Here is a 10,813-nt window from a genome sequence, read left to right as displayed (position 1 = left end):
TGTATGTATATATGTATAAATACACATATATGCCATTTTGTTTGTTCAGTTAAACCTCCTAACTTAACTTCAACACAATAAATATTTTGATTTATATTGCAGTAAGCTTTTTCTAATGTCATAACATGTAAACTATGCACAACAATTTACACATTTATTGAAAACAATGGTCATAATGCTGAGTTTTAGAACTTGCATCATCTCAAACTCAAAGGCACCAATAATAAATGATCTTTTAAACCTGATAACCAGTGAAAAAAGAAGTGGAAATATACCTGCATTTTTTTATATATTAATTGTAAAGTAAATGTCCTATAAGGTGACAGATGAAATATTGTTCTAGTGTTTTATGTGTAGGAATCCAGAAATGAGAGGAAGCCATGGCGGGCGGCTGTGGAGGACTGTGCTTTATTTTGACAGGTCAGAGCGGAAGTGTGAGCGCGCTCCTCGCCTCCGCGTCTCATCTGCTCTCTGTTCATCCGCAGCCTTAAGGCGTTCAGGCAGAGGGAAGGAGGACGGCGGAGACGGGGGACATGCGGCGGCTCCGGGAGACGTCTCTGCGCGGACAAAGCTGATCGAGGCGGAAAATGAAGTAACCCGAGGAAGAGGAGGAGGAGGAAGAGTTGGATAGGTGTCCTTTCACTTCTATTCAGTGACTTTTCTGTCTTTTTCCGGGACAATAGTTGATGTGGGGAGTGGGTTAATGCAGACAAGAGCTGGTTTATTTATCACTTTTATTAATATTATACCTCATATGAAGAACAGGATCAGATCAGCTGCTTTCTATCAAACTGCTTTATTCCTGCTTTTAACTTTTGCTGCTTCCTTTCCTCCAACAGCAATAACTGCAGGATCAATGCTTACAAATTATTCAAAAGTTAATCATAATGTGATGTAAGGAATAGAAACTGAGATCAATTTAGTCTGAAAGGTAAAGTTTTCCTCAATCTTTGAGGAAAACTGGTCAAGACTCCTAAACATCTCCTACATGAAGATGTCTTCAGGGAGACAGACCACCTCTCTCCTGATGGAGTGACTCCAGAGGAGGCCTGAAAGCTGAACCCTCTCATCATCAGAACCAGCTTTGTGGAGCTGGAGGTGATCTGAAGAACCTCAAGAACCAGAACTCTTTGTGTTCATTCTATCTTTTGGAATGTCGCCGTTTTTCCTGAGGAGGTGGGGGTCTGCTTTCCCATCAGCCCTTTAACCTGCTATCAGATGAGGAGCAGATAAATAAAATGAAAATCAGATGTTTGTAAGACAACAAAACGAAGAAAATCTAGGAATGTTCCAGAGGATTCTTGACGATTCCCGTTGAGTTTCCTTTTTCCTACGGTAGTTTAGACACTCTAAACTGTCCTTGATAGTCATGACACAGCTGGAAGTGTCAGAGCAGGTTTTCCTCTGCTGCAGCGGGGAATCAAACCGTGTCTGACGGTCTCCCGCTGCGTTCCTGCTCCGTTTTCATCGCCTCTTCTCAGTGCTCAGTTCCAGCCTCTGGAAATGAAATTGTATTTCTCCCTGAACCAGATGGATGTGCTGCAGATCCCAGCTCCAGCCAACATGGCACATCTCCTTCAGATGTGGTTTTGGGATCTGTCCTTCGGGGACGCCAGGCCTGCGTCAAACTCTTCTAATAACTGACTGTTTTTTTTTTTTTGTCTGCTTCTTTGATGTGCCGTTGCTGCTGCGTCGCCTCCAGAAGTTGGCGATGGCGGCTGCACCTCTGACAGCTCTGCTGCTGCTCAGCCTGGACGTCCTTTCGGCTCACCAGTCCAAACCAGGCCTGATGAAGCAGCAGAATGACACAAACCTCCCCAGAGAGAAGAAGAAGAATCCACCACACATCGTATTCATTCTGATCGATGACCAGGTGGGCTCAGACACCTCAACACATTTGCATTTCTGTCGTTCTGATGTGTCATGGACCAGAATGTGGAGCGAAGGTGTTTAAGGCTGCTGGGACGTCACAGACCAGGTCACATGACTCTCTAACAGGGCTTCAACGACATCGGCTACCACAACCCAACCATCAAGACCCCAACACTGGACAAACTGGCAGCAGAGGGAGTGAAACTGGAAAATTACTACGTTCAGCCGATCTGCACGCCGTCCCGCAGTCAGCTCCTCACTGGAAGGTACCAATCTTTGATGTGTGAGCATCAGAGCAGACGTCATCCTCTGCATCAGATCCTGACGAGGCTTCAGTTTTCTAAGAAACACCTCTGCAATCCTTCCGTTTGGTCAAAATATGTATAATTGTTTATTGAAACAAGTACAAATATACATTTTTTCCCTCTATGGTCGGATTAGTTTGTTGTTGTTTTTTTTAAATCAAAATGGACCTAGCTATTTAGAAACTGCTGCATGCCTTGTAGTGGCCAGTAGGGGGCGACTACAGTAACTGCATAGTAACTGCTTTTTAACCCTTTTAAAGTCCTGCTCCAATCATCTTTTGATGTATTTTCAAAGCGTTCGTCTTTGATTTATGATTATATTTTCTAGTCCATAGTTTCTGCAGAGCAGCAGGAGTTCATCAGACATTCCCCTCTAAGTTGTGGGCGGGACCACTGCCGTGAAGCAACCCCGTCCTCCCTTCCTGTTGCTGGCTCCCTGCCCAGCGTATTTTTTCTTTTTCAAATGATTTTTTTTGTCTGCTCCTGACTAACAACGATTTTAATAAAGAAATACTGAGAATTGAATTTTTGAGCTTAGTTATTTTTATATACGCCCTCCATCATGAGAAAAACACCACAAGTACATGTTAAATACTATTTTGATCAGAGTGAGTCTCTAAGACTGGAGCTGTCCCCAGCTACAGGAAATAACAGAACAATAGTGTTTGTACTATTAATCACAATTAAACCTTCTTCTTAATCTGCTGTGAAAACAAACATGGACACTTTTCTTTGTAAGTGTCGTCTCTGTGGAATAACTAACTTTATTTGGCCTTGACTTCCATAAGGTATCAGATCCACACGGGACTGCAGCACTCCATCATCAGATCCAGACAGCCCAGCTGTTTGCCCAGACACATGGACACTCTGCCGGAGACGCTGCGCCGGGCCGGCTACAGCACTCACATGGTTGGCAAATGGCACCTGGGCTTCTACAGGTGAGGAAGAGCCTCACATGCCTTCTCCTAACCAACAAGTCTCAGAGGAGGCGTGGTTGGAGGCTCTCCAGCTGCTCTCCAGAGGAATCTCGGATAGCATTTGATCAGTATTTTAATTTTTTTTAAATAACAATCCTAAAAATGTCGACCCTCAAGAATCAATGGAAGGTTTTGTCTGAAATCTTTCACTCAGAAAATCCTGTCTGCCGACCAGAAAAGGCTTTGACACATTCTTTGGTTCCTTAACAGGAAGTGTGGATTATTACAGGTAAAGGATCCATTGATGACCATTGATAACTGATGTTACCATTTAACCTAGCAGGAAGTTTAAAGCCTGCTGGATGTGCTTTTCTGATCTTTTGTAGTTATGGGTCTTGCAATGGTCCTGGGGTGTGTGGGTACGATCTCCATGACAACGAGAGAGTGGCCTGGGGCCATGAAGGGAAGTACTCCACCACTTTGTTCACACAAAGAGCTCACAAGATCCTGAAGAGTCACGACCCCGCCGACAGGCCGCTCTTCCTGCTGCTCTCCCTACAGGTACGCCTCGCATCATCGTCAACCAGAAACTCGGACAGGTTCTGTGATTCTTTGGCCTCGGGTCAACGCTGGAAACTCCAACGATCAACAAAGTCAAGCTCAAGCAAGCTGTGGAAATGACATTTCACACTGATCTCCTCTAGGCAGTCCACGGCCCTCTCCAGCCCCCCAAGTCTTTTGTCTACCTGTACCGGGATATGGCTAATGTCGACAGGAGGAAGTTCGCCGCCATGGTGTCCACGGTGGACGAGGCGGTGCGAAACGTCACCTATGCCCTCAGAAAATATGGTTACTACAAAAACAGCGTGATCATCTACTCCACAGACAACGGTGCACAGCCGTATGTGGGCGGGAGCAACTGGCCGCTACGAGGTCGCAAGGTAGAAAGGACTGTTCAAATGTCTGCTTTTATTCTGTCCGGCAGCAGTCCTGGACCGCAAGGACCAGGCTGTTTCCTGCCACTTCGTAAAACGCTCACCGACATTAGCATGCACCTATTACCCGGTGAAAGTGAGAATGAATCTTTGACATAGTGAATGAAACCATTCACTATAGGTGGGTGGATGGATGGTTGGTTCATCCATTTTCTAAACCCGTTTTGACCATTTTGGGGTCACGGGGCTGCTGGAGCCTATCCTGACCACTCGTGGGCAAAGGCAGGGGACATCCTGGACAGGTGGTCAGTCTGTCGCAGCGACACAATCACACATCCATGCAGTCTCACACTCACACCTAGGGACAATTTAGAATAACCAGTGAACCTAGTAAGCATGTTTTTGGACGGTGGGATGAAGCCGGAGAAAACCCACGCATGCACGGGAGAACATGCACACTCCCCTCTCTGCTGCACTTCAGTCATTTTCCTCTGTGTTGCACCTTAACCTGAACTTTAACATTGCTATTCAGAATTATCAAACCACAAAGCTGCAACAAGAGAATATAAACAATATTAACTTTACATGAGGAGAAAAACAAACTTTTGCATACAAATAAAAGTAAGGGTTTCTAGAATCAACAAACATTTGAAATTTCCCATGGAATTGCATTTTCAACAGCATGTTTCTTTGTATGTACGTTATGAACGTATTACAGCAGGGAGGGAAAGTTCAGCTCTTTGAAAACTGGGACTCAACGTAGCCAGCAGGCAGCGTGTTTTCCACAACATACCTGCAGTAATTCTGTTCACTTCTGTGAGTTACTGGGCTGTAAAATCCAGTGTGGCTTGTTCTACTGGTGCTGCTTTGTCACCGGAGACTCCGGGACTCGGTGACTCGTGTTTGGTGGCTCGTTAGATCTGAACCGGTTCAGACGGATGTCGGCAATGTCTTTGAATTGGGACCAAATGTGAATTTGTTCCTTTAGGTTCAAGTCTTGAAACCTAAAATAACCTAAAGCTTAAAAACGTTTGTTTGTTTTGCAATGTTGTTGTTTTTTATTTTTTCATGGATTTGATGAATCAGTGCTGCATTTTCTTCTTTAATACTTTGTTTTCAGCATAACAGAAAGAAAACAGATTATGGGATGTTTTTTAGTCAACACCAAACTTTAGCTGTGGTACTCCTTTGTTAAGCTACTTTCCATGTATTGACACATTACTTTTCCCATTTTTTTTAGTTTTAGTTGAAGCGTTCCTTTTTACCATCGAGTAAATGGTTCGTCTCCACTGTCTTTTCTCTCGGGCGAATAATCCACCATGTGATGGTCACAGCCTTGTCCCCCATATTTGCTTGGAAGGTGACATCCAAGAAAAACCCTTCATGGTTTTTGCTACAACGTTCCAAAAGACTTTAAACCTTTAAAAAAAGAAAAAGAAAACTTTTAGGAAATACTTTTTACCCTTTATGGTCCAGACAGTGTTGTATATTTTTCGTGAAGACTGATTGGTCAGTTTGATCAGAGGGATATTTGGAAACCTTCCACCTCAGACGATGCTCGTACGCTGTTTGGAATCAACTTCTACCAAAGAATGCATCAAATGTTTGGAGCAAACCGGTGGAAAAGCAGCTTTTCAAAGCTGTTGGAGAGTGGGATCACTTTTATAAAAACAGAACGAAGGATGGAGCTTCACTTAAACGCACAGCATCTGTCTGCTCTTAAACTGTCAGCTGGGATTTTTACTCCGTTTGCTTTTCATCCAAACACCCGCAAGGCAGTTCATTTCTCATCCTCCTTATGAGAACCGTTAGGGAATATTTACAGCATTGATCCTGACAGGACACTCCTAATGACCTGCAGGGATGCTGCCAATACAATCTGGATTTCTGGAGGATTCTCTTTTGGTGTCTGTTTCTTCCCCCGCTGTCCATCTCTGCTTCCAGGGAACGTACTGGGAGGGTGGAGTCCGCGGAGTGGCGTTTGTGCACAGCCCGCTGCTGAAGCACAGGAGGCGAGTCTCCACCGCTCTTCTCCACATCACCGACTGGTTTCCAACGCTGGTGGGACTGGCGGGGGGAAACATAAGCCAGGTTGGTGTGTTCAGTGACTCTGAGGTCTGACTCTGATCATCTTTTGATCTCTTGCAAAAGCGTTCCCAGCGATCTTTTAGTCATGACTATACCAAAGGCAGAAAAGCTGTGTCGTTTCTGCAGAACAGGAGGAGTTCATTAGGAATTCACCTCTGAGTTGTGGGTGGGACCATTGGGGAAGAGCAAGCCTGCCCCCACTTCCCATCATCTCTTGATTTACTCCCTCTCCCACTAGCTTACAGCCCCTCACACCTCCAACCTAACATTACTGGTGCAACAAAAATGGCAGCAATATCAGATCCATCCAGACAGACAGTTCTGATCCAGATTCCAGCTCAGACCAGGAAAACAAAGACGCACACGGATCTATTTGTCTGCAGGTGAATGCATCAGAATGGAGCAGAGCAGGGAGCTTGTTTTCTACGCCGCCAATGATCTTTTTTCATCTGCTCCTAATTCACAATGATTTGAATAGTGAAATAAGTAAGGGGTTAAGGGCCTTCGAAGTGTGAGGTTATTACTTTTTAACGCACGCCGTGGAAGCCTGGTTGCTTCCGCGGAGTGCGTTAAAAAGTAATAATGCACACTTCAAAGGCCATTAACCCGCTAATACCATGGTCAGTTACAAAAGCAATACATATTAACCAGTTTTTTGTCCTTAATTCTTGTTTTTTTCCGATTTGGATGGCTTTTCTCACAAAAAGAGGACTATGTGTCGCGCTGCATCACGAAACATATAGTCCGCGTCGTGCAGCACCACCGCTGCAGTCAAGTTTTGGCGATATATATATGCTGATCGTCCCGATGGGTTGAATAAAGCATCAGTTCAGAGATAAAGTTCTCCTCTTACTGCTTGTTTTTGTTAAGATGATGAAGCTAAAGGTTGTTTTAAAGAAGCTGGCGCAGTGATACAGAACATTTTTCACCGTGCGGTTCTCAGGTTTTAATGCATACCCAGCAGCCAATCGTATAAAACTAAATAATAAATCCTAAAATTCTTTAAACTGTGTTTGTCCTCCATTATGGAAAAAAAATGCTACAAGAACATGTTAAAAACACCATTTTGATCAAAGTGTTTCTTTAAAGATCCTTGTTTCATTCAAATTCCTGCTGTAACACACTCCAGAATTTATCAGCAAGAACTTTTTTAAAAGCTGTTTCAAAGTCTGGACTTAGCGGCGCCGACTGCCTTACTTCCGACATAAATTAGTATGTAAATCATTGGAGCTCTGATGCGACTTCCCAGAAACTCCCAAAGCAGTTTACTGCTGGAAGTTTCTCATCTGGTTCCTGTGAGGCAGATGCAGCTGCGTTTTCCTGGCAACCCTGAAGCGTTCACACACAGGGGGATCTGTTGCTGCCCTGCACTTGACTTTTGTCTTTTGTGTGCCAGAGTCCAGGGCTGGACGGCTTCGACGTTTGGCCCACCATCAGCGAGGGGAAGGAGTCGCCCCGCAAGGAGATCCTGCACAACATCAACCCTCTTCACAGAGCCCCCTCTAAGCGGGGCATATGTAACCACGTCAAAGCCAAGACCGCTGCAGGTACAGAGAGTGAAAAGCCTGCAGAGTCTGCCAAAAAGCAAAGGTTTTTAGTCCCTGGAACACCTGCAGTGAGGATGTTGGAGGAGAAAAGATGGCAGACATGAAAAAGCACTGAAGGGAAAAAGCTGTGGCTTCAAAGTTGGTTAAAAATCAGTAAAACAAGATCATTTTGTTTTTACCTTGTCCACAAGCTGAACAACCTGCCCAGAATATAAAGGGCTTACTCTTTATAAAAAATGTTTTTAAATATTGTTTAAAAAGCAATCAAATTAAATCAAATGATTGTTTTTCTTTGATCTGCCAGCTCCCAAGGGAAAAAGACCAAAGTTTAAGAAGCCCAAGAAGAAAGTTCTGAAGCAGACTCTAAATCAAAAATCTACTTTCAGAGTAAAAAACTTCAAGAGGAAGCAGGTTCTGAAGCAGAAACTAAATCAGAAATCTGCACCTAGGTTACAAAGCACAAAGAAACCTCAGACATTTGCGTCTGATCCCAAAAGCAAGTCCCAGAAGCTCTTTCAGAAATCCAACCCTGCTCCCAAACTTGACACCAAAGCCCGGAGACCAAAACCCAGGTCTCTCTCAGAACCACAGTCCAGTGGGGGTCGTCCTGAATCCGAAATGTCCAGGTCCAAACCTCTTCTTCGGCGACCTCCCAAGACCAAATCCAAGTGGACAACCACCCAAGAACAGAACCTGTCTCTGCCAGGACAACCTTCAAGATCCAAAACTCACCTCAAACAAACGTTGGGGTCTCCTCAGCCTGTACGGTACCAGAACATGTCCCTGTCAATAACGCCGGGGCCCAAACCCCGTCTGGCTTCACAGTCCATGCTCCCATCGGGTCTGTCTGCCGTGTGGGACACGTCAGTCCAAGCAGCCATCAGAGTCGGTGACTGGAAACTGCTGACGGGAGATCCAGGAGACGGTGACTGGGTGCCAGTCCAGGTACTGCGGCGCGCTGTGAAGGACCCGCTGGTTGTTCCGATAATGACCTCTAAATGATCCACAGATGCTGTCCACTCCTCCGCGCCCCTGGTGGAACCTGGAGCGCACCTTGATGTCCTCCATCCACAAAGATGTCTGGCTCTTCAACATCACCGCCGACCCGTACGAGCGGCAGGACCTGTCGCAGCAGAGGCCAGACGTGGTCCTGCAGCTTCTGGGTCGCCTCGCCTTCTACAACCAAACGGCCGTCCCCGTCTACTTTCCCCCGGACGACCCCCAAGCCGACCCCGACCGCCACCAAGGAGCCTGGGTGCCCTGGGTGGACGAAGACGATGAGGAGGGCAAATACGAAGGAGTATACAAGAAAGGCAAGGGCAGGAAGAACCCGTGCAAGCTGGAGTCCTTCTTCCTGAAACTGAACATGGGGATGATGTCGAAGCGCATCTGAGGAAGCTTTTCATTCACCTCCATCTGTTTTTTTGCTACCAAACCAACTTTTGTTGCTTTTTGGAAAGACAGTTTCCCCCACGTCTGCATGTCCGAATGGTTTGAGAGTTTTAGGCAGGAAAGGTTTCTATGGAAGCGATTCTGTAGCATTAATAAAAAGCAAAGTCAAAACCAGAAATGCTTTTTCATTTTCAAAATGAAAAAGCATTTTTTGACTCAAAAATATAACGAAAAAGCAATCCACCAAAATGCTTTTTCATTTCCTTTCTCAACACAGCTTATTCTGTCACTTAATTAAAATTAAAATTAAAATGGTATTTGACATTTCATTTTCAAGATGTTCTCTGGTAAATGTGTAGCATAATTAGTTTAGAAATGTTTAATTTGATGTTTAAAATAGATTAATAGAAATGCTTTTTAATTTTCAAAATGAAGCTGCATTTTTTGACTCAAAATTAAAAAGAAAAAGCAATATACCAAGGTGCATTATCATTTTCTACTTCAACACAGCTTTTTCTGTCACTTAATTAAAATGATAAATAAAATGGTATTTGACATTTCATTTTAAAAAAGGTCCATGGTAAATGTGTAGCATAATTCATTTAGAAATGTCTAATTTGACAATTAAAATGGATCAACAGAAATGCTTTTTAATTTTCAAAATGTAGCTGCATCAAATGACTCAAAATTCAAATGAAAAAGCAATATTTCAAAATGCTTTTTCATTTTATACTTCAAACCGCTTATTCTGTGTCATAATTAAAAAGAAAATGCAAAGAGGGGATTGCATTTGCATTTTCACATCCACCCCGCGCACCTTGTAGCAATATTCATTTCTTAAAAGCATTAGCAGAGGGGAGGCGGGGCGATGACGTCACTGCTTTCTCTGTGTGTCCGGCTGCTGACTGACGCACACACACCAGGAGCAGACTGTGTTAGCGGCAGAGACGAGGGTTTTGTGATGGTTGTGAACTTCTGATGAGTTTCCACAGCTTCTCAGGACTAAGTAGCTGCATGTCCGCCTTCTGCGGTCCTCCTCCTGACGCACCACGGACAAGCTTTGTTCTTCGGACCGCCAGCTGCCTTCGCATAGCGGAGCGCGAAGCTCCCGATGATCGCTGAAGGCGGAAATGCTGCTGCGATCTGAGAAACCATCATATGAATTTGTGTTTCCAGTGGTGTCCAGAACAAAATAAAGACTGATTTAATTCACAGATATTTACACATTTATTTGCAGCTTCGCGCTGAATTTGCTGTTTGATGACATCTGGAGCCCCATCAACAGACAGCAGATTTTACCGTACTAAACGTTGCTGGTTGGACCAAAAACACTCACTCAGCGCGAAGCTGCAGGAGACTATCTTCATAATGTGCTTTTATTACAGTTATGCTAATATTTTACGGCCTGCTCTGCTCGATGATATGTTTTTAAATCCGTTGAAGAAGTTGGGTTGCGATTCACAGCTTCTGATTCGCAAGGGAGATAAAGGAACATTCTGCTGCATTTCTCGCATTAAGATCCAGGAATCCAGGTTTGAGCAGTCCAGGGGGGTATTCCAGGAAGCAGGTTATGCTAGCTCCCACGATAAGTTTGAGGCTAAGGAAGTTGATAACCTCAGCTTTCGGTTCCAGAAATGGAGGTATGTTTCAGGGTAGGTCGAGTTACCATGGCAACTCATGCTCTGAACATAACCTGGTCTGGAGCAGGTTTAGTTGAAGGTTAGTTTGTTTTCAGAGAGGTGAAGCAGCATGGCGTG

The 10,813-nt window shown here is 44.4% G+C and overlaps 1 protein-coding gene across 2 annotated transcripts; it reads left to right on the top strand.

The window, feature by feature from the left end:
- The first annotated feature begins 423 nt into the window (after positions 1–423).
- LOC101175433 (arylsulfatase I) lies at positions 424–9,532 on the top strand. Of its 2 annotated transcripts, none has more exons than XM_011485946.4 (11): positions 424–631; positions 1,703–1,873; positions 1,999–2,138; positions 2,966–3,115; positions 3,309–3,383; positions 3,481–3,655; positions 3,799–4,035; positions 5,974–6,120; positions 7,514–7,664; positions 7,969–8,609; positions 8,674–9,532. In XM_011485946.4, exons 2-11 carry the CDS (start codon positions 1,712–1,714, stop codon positions 9,055–9,057), a joined length of 2,262 nt encoding a protein of 753 aa, XP_011484248.1. In that variant the 5' UTR covers positions 424–631; positions 1,703–1,711; the 3' UTR covers positions 9,058–9,532. The 2 variants fall into 2 exon arrangements, with proteins under 2 accessions (XP_011484248.1, XP_020567052.1); XM_020711393.3 differs by having other exon boundaries at positions 484–631; positions 1,706–1,873.
- The last annotated feature ends 1,281 nt before the right edge of the window (positions 9,533–10,813 follow it).

Source organism: Oryzias latipes, chromosome 17 (assembly GCF_053564925.1).
Source record: "Oryzias latipes strain Hd-rR chromosome 17, Olatipes_Hd-rR_3.1".
Classification (NCBI taxonomy): domain Eukaryota; kingdom Metazoa; phylum Chordata; class Actinopteri; order Beloniformes; family Adrianichthyidae; genus Oryzias; species Oryzias latipes.
The sequence above is the reverse complement of the archived record's forward strand: the minus strand, read 5'-3'. Positions and strand labels throughout refer to the sequence as shown.